General features: G+C 42.2%; 1 protein-coding gene across 1 annotated transcript in view; it reads right to left on the bottom strand.

The window, feature by feature from the left end:
* Positions 1-420: 420 nt before the first annotated feature.
* Positions 421-5,750, bottom strand: part of LOC118431284 (prolactin receptor-like) — a 7,207-nt gene continuing 1,877 nt past the window's right edge. Inside the window, exons 4-7 of the mRNA XM_035842400.1 lie at positions 5,611-5,731; positions 2,793-2,965; positions 2,227-2,384; positions 421-1,489 (exon numbers count right to left, since the gene is read on the bottom strand). Coding sequence (XP_035698293.1) covers positions 1,310-1,489; positions 2,227-2,384; positions 2,793-2,965; positions 5,611-5,731 — 632 coding nt within the window. The 3' untranslated portion in view covers positions 421-1,309. The remainder of the gene's footprint in view (positions 1,490-2,226; positions 2,385-2,792; positions 2,966-5,610; positions 5,732-5,750) is intronic.

The raw sequence follows: 5,750 nt of genomic DNA on the forward strand, positions 1-5,750 counted from the left end.
TTCCTCAAGTTGCCAAAGTTGAACACATCTAACGGGGGGGGTGTAATTTTTTTCTGAGGTATTTATAAGGAATTTACAAGCATGTGATCTTCCAAAACATTCTTATACATTTAGGTATGCCATCTGTTTGCAGAATCGTCATAGGTCACCAAATATGCTACTCGTAATTCAGCGACACCATTGGATGCTGTGCACAGCAACCCGTGACATCACCAAATCATGTGCACGCTAGTCCGTGATATCACAGACACCAGCTTCAGTTGGTAAACAACAAATCAACTTATCCGGGATCCAACTTGAAGATTCCTCGAAAGCGCAAACTAAGAAGTATTTTTTCTTCAACAAAGTCAAGGAAAACGTACGTGCTGACTCCCACAATCTATCTATTTCAAATTCTTCTTTACTATTCCCCTTTCTTCATTTACGTTGCGCCCTCTATCTCTCTCTATGTCTTAGTCAGGAAGTGTCTATGGCTTACAAGCCAACCACGTCGGCTTACGATTGAACTATGATAGAAACATACAACACGAAATACACAAAAGAATATTTACATACAGCTAGCTACGTATACGGTTTGACAACTTGGATATATATGGATTGGCAGCCTATATGCCCATTCAAAAATCGTACATACAAGGCAGATATAGGTACTTGCTATGTGCATTCCTTTCAACTTGAAATAATTTGCATGAAAGTAAAAGAAAACAAGGACAACATATCAAAATGCTGAGGTACACTTGTTGAAAGAAAGGACGCCTAAATTCCTATCAACATCTAGATTGACGTGTAACATTGAAAGCTGATATTTACAGACTACACGGATAGCCACTTTTAACCAGGGCTGCTAAAGTCCAACATGTAAGACTCTCTCAATTTCCTGGCAGTGTCTAAAGAATACGTGTCAAAGTTCCCAAAACAATGGATGAAAAGGTTTGTTACAGATCTTTATTACAAAAAATGTTTCCAAATAAAAGCCAAAATGATAAAGAATGGCGGCAGTAGATACAGTGTGTGTGTTGTAAAAACGAGAGGCTTGTAAAACGTTAACCAAACATACGTGTATCTAAACCTGGGCTTGTTTGTGTTTACTTCTCAAGAAGCAGTTCAAGGTGTGTTTACAAATTGCTTTGACTCCAATGTGGGAGAAATTTGGGGGAAAAACATCTTTGAGATGTTTAAATGAATTCATTTTTTGAAATTGATTTTAGATGCATGCAGGGTCTCGTCCCGGGGTTGGCAAATTTTTTGTCGCTCTTTCCACACTTATCTAAATATTTACAAGAGTTCTATTTTCTGTGTGTCCTCCACTCTACGTCAGATGATGACGATGCCTGTCATGTGACTCGCCGGTCATGACCTCTGTGACGTCAGAGAATTCGCTCCAGAAGCCCCCCAGCAGGACGGGTTTACAGCGCACGCGCAGAAAGTGTCTGGTGTTGGGCTCCAGGCCCAGGAGGAGGAAGTTGGTCTGCTCGCCGGTTTTCTGGACCTGGACAACAGAGCAGAGAGAAAGAACGTCAGAATGTAGCTTAGAACGACTGGCATCGTGTGGTTAGGGTAGTGGACTTAAACAAGGAGGTACTACATTAAATATAACCTCCTCGACTTAAAGGGGCTTAAAGGTGCATGGTTCGAATCCCAATCAGGTTCCAAATAGCTGTGAATTGTTATTTTTTTAAGAGGTGATGTTAAAATTCATACTGCTAGAGTGCATCACCTCTCTGCCCTGTTTGTACTTTGTTGTTGAATAATAAAAAAAAATAAAAATCAGGTCCCAATATTGTGTCCTTGCTGGGAAAGACACTTAATGCGTATTTTGCAGCCCTCGACTCTGGTAAAAACGAACAACTCGCTTTTATTAGGGACGTCCTCTTGGACGAAAGCAATGTTGAGGTTCCGTGTGTGATGAGAGCTGCGTGCACTCCTTCGAGTTAAATTTGAACCCACTTATCTATCATAGTAGTGGTCCTTCCTAGTTTAAGTGGATTAAAGTCTCCTTAATACACAACTTGTTCTTTATTTACACATGCAGTTACAGCTTCTTTGCCTTTTATTTTTCAGGATCTACATGTATGATAAAGCTATTAGTCCAACCGATCGTTTGTTCCTTGACCTGTAGTGCTGAGATGCAGACTAGGTTAGTTTAACCAACCAACATGGCGGACGCAACCTGTGCCATAGACACTTCATTACCAACCACCAATAGCAACACCGCATGTATCTTACCGTCCAATCGTCAGGCTGGTCGTTCTCTGATCTGTACTGCAGCTCGTACTGTATGCTCAGATACATTATGTCTGTTGGTGACCTCCAGCTGACCTTGACCTTTGTCCCGTCATTATGGCGGAGACGGGTGTGCACGTGACGAGGCGGGTCAGGTTTCACTACAGACGGAATGGGTGAAGGAATTAATGAGTGAAAGAACAAGTAAATAAATGAATGAATTGTACACAAGCATTAGAAATTGTTATGTTTCAGCTGATTTTTGTCTAACTTAAACTTGCTAAATTTCATTAATGAGAAAATTGACCTTTTTAATTAAGTTTGAACAACCTGGCGTTACACAGTGGCACTTCGAACATTTCATAAAGATACTTAATAGTGCCTAAAGATCAACTAATTTCTATAGTTACTGTAGTACTTGACCATATTTTTACTTAGCCAATATTAAAGGCGTAGACGTGTACAAAGCGATTGACGAGATAAAACTCTGGATATTTCTTATCCTTAAAACTAGGTAAGTTTTCTTAAAACAAATGTCGCTCCCAGTGTCGATTTCTGATCCAACTCACCTCTTTCCGTGGTTGGATCTACATAGTAGGGCCGCGAGGTGGCGCTGCCGAGCGCGTTGGTGGCCCGTACCTCGAACCGGTAGCGAGTGTGCAGGTAGGCGTGGTCGTACCCGAAGAAGCAGCTGTCCACACCCTCGTACTCCGGGCACTCGTGCCGGATCCGCTTTCCATCGCTGAAAATAGTTTAAAATTCCATCAAATAATGAAAATTAATACAGTAGAAGCCGCTCAATTGCACACCCCATTTGCCAGTGCATTTCGTGCAGTTATCCGAATGTGGCAACAAAGCGAAGTTATTACGCTGGACCGCACCACCATGGGGTTTGGGGATTTCGTGCAATTAACAGAAGTGTGCGATAATCCGTCGTGCAATGAACTGGCTTCTACTGTACAGACTTGTCATGGTTTATCTCTGTATAATCTTTCACCTTTTCCCCTTTCTATTTTCTCCTGTCATCTTTTAAGCTTTCTCGATTAGTCTTGCTGAACGGTAGAAGACAGATGTACTTCAACCTTTCATTTAATTTTCAATAGCTAGAACGTTTACGTAATGTCTTCCTTTCCTGGGCGCTCGATTAGAGATTTAAGGTCTAGACGAGACTATCGTGTTAACATGCTTAAGACTTACTTGAAGGTGTAGAAGAGTCTGTAGTGAGCGTGTTCGAGCATGTCTAAGACTTACTTGAAGGTGTAGAAGAGTCTGTAGTGAGCGTGTTGGTATATCTAAGACTTACTTGAAGGTGTAGAAGAGTCTGTAGTGAGCGTGTTGACATGTCTAAGACTTACTTGAAGGTGTAGAAGAGTCTGTAGTGAGCGTGATGGTATTTCTAAGACGTAGACTTACTTGAAGGTGTAGAGGGGTCTGTAGTGAGCGTGATGGTATATCTAAGACGTAGACTTACTTGAAGGTGTAGAGGGGTCTGTAGTGAGCGTGATGGCATATCTAAGAAGGTAGACTTACTTGAAGGTGTAGAAGATTCTGTAGTGAGCGTGATGGTATATCTAAGACGTAGACTTACTTGAAGGTGTAGAGGGGTCTGTAGTGAGCGTGATGGCATATCTAAGAAGGTAGACTTACTTGAAGGTGTAGCAGAGTCTGTAGTGAGCGTGATGGTATTTCTAAGACGTAGACTTTCTTGAAGGTGTAGAGGGGTCTGTAGTGAGCGTGATGGTATTTCTAAGACGTAGACTTACTTGAAGGTGTAGAGGGGTCTGTAGTGAGCGTGATGGTATATCTAAGACGTAGACTTACTTGAAGGTGTAGCAGAGTCTGTAGTGAGCGTGATGGTATTTCTAAGACGTAGACTTACTTGAAGGTATAGAAGAGTCTGTAGTGAGCGTGATGGTATATCTAAGACGTAGACTTACTTCAAGGTATAGAAGAGTCTGTAGTGAGCGTGATGGTATATCTAAGACGTAGACTTACTTGAAGGTGTAGAGGGGTCTGTAGTGAGCGTGATGGTATATCTAAGACGTAGACTTACTTGAAGGTGTAGCAGAGTCTGTAGTGAGCGTGATGGTATTTCTAAGACGTAGACTTACTTGAAGGTATAGAAGAGTCTGTAGTGAGCGTGATGGTATATCTAAGACGTAGACTTACTTGAAGGTGTAGCAGAGTCTGTAGTGAGCGTGATGGTATTTCTAAGACGTAGACTTACTTGAAGGTATAGAAGAGTCTGTAGTGAGCGTGATGGTATATCTAAGACGTAGACTTACTTGAAGGTATAGAAGAGTCTGTAGTGAGCGTGATGGTATATCTAAGACGTAGACTTACTTGAAGGTGTAGAAGAGTCTGTAGTGAGCGTGATGGTATATCTAAGACGTAGACTTACTTGAAGGTATAGAAGAGTCTGTAGTGAGCGTGATGGTATATCTAAGACGTAGACTTACTTGAAGGTGTAGCAGAGTCTGTAGTGAGCGTGATGGTATTTCTAAGACGTAGACTTTCTTGAAGGTGTAGAGGGGTCTGTAGTGAGCGTGATGGTATATCTAAGACGTAGACTTACTTGAAGGTGTAGCAGAGTCTGTAGTGAGCGTGATGGTATTTCTAAGACGTAGACTTTCTTGAAGGTGTAGAGGGGTCTGTAGTGAGCGTGATGGTATATCTAAGACGTAGACTTACTTGAAGGTGTAGCAGAGTCTGTAGTGAGCGTGATGGTATTTCTAAGACGTAGACTTTCTTGAAGGTGTAGAAGAGTCTGTAGTGAGCGTGATGGTATATCTAAGACGTAGACTTACTTGAAGGTGTAGAGGGGTCTGTAGTGAGCGTGTTGGTATTTCTAAGACGTAGACTTACTTGAAGGTGTAGAGGGGTCTGTAGTGAGCGTGATGGTATTTCTAAGACGTAGACTTACTTGAAGGTGTAGAGGGGTCTGTAGTGAGCGTGATGGTATATGTAAGACGTAGACTTACTTGAAGGTGTAGAGGGGTCTGTAGTGAGCGTGATGGTATATCTAAGACGTAGACTTACTTGAAGGTGTAGAAGAGTCTGTAGTGAGCGTGATGGTATATGTAAGACGTAGACTTACTTGAAGGTGTAGAGGGGTCTGTAGTGAGCGTGATGGTATATCTAAGACGTAGACTTACTTGAAGGTGTAGAAGAGTCTGTAGTGAGCGTGATGGTATTTCTAAGACGTAGACTTTCTTGAAGGTGTAGAGGGGTCTGTAGTGAGCGTGATGGTATATCTAAGACGTAGACTTACTTGAAGGTGTAGAGGGGTCTGTAGTGAGCGTGATGGTATATCTAAGACGTAGACTTACTTGAAGGTGTAGAGGGGTCTGTAGTGAGCGTGATGGTATATCTAAGACGTAGACTTACTTGAAGGTGTAGAAGAGTCTGTAGTGCGTCTCCAAGTCTGAGTCTTCCACAGTCCACCAGCAGCGGAACGTGTCCGCGTTCTTAGAGATGCAGTCCACGATCTTCGGCAGCTGCGGTTTTCCTGGAGGATAGGAAGTTGA

The sequence above is a fragment of the Branchiostoma floridae genome, chromosome 15 (assembly GCF_000003815.2).
Source record: "Branchiostoma floridae strain S238N-H82 chromosome 15, Bfl_VNyyK, whole genome shotgun sequence".
Classification (NCBI taxonomy): Eukaryota; Metazoa; Chordata; class Leptocardii; order Amphioxiformes; family Branchiostomatidae; genus Branchiostoma; species Branchiostoma floridae.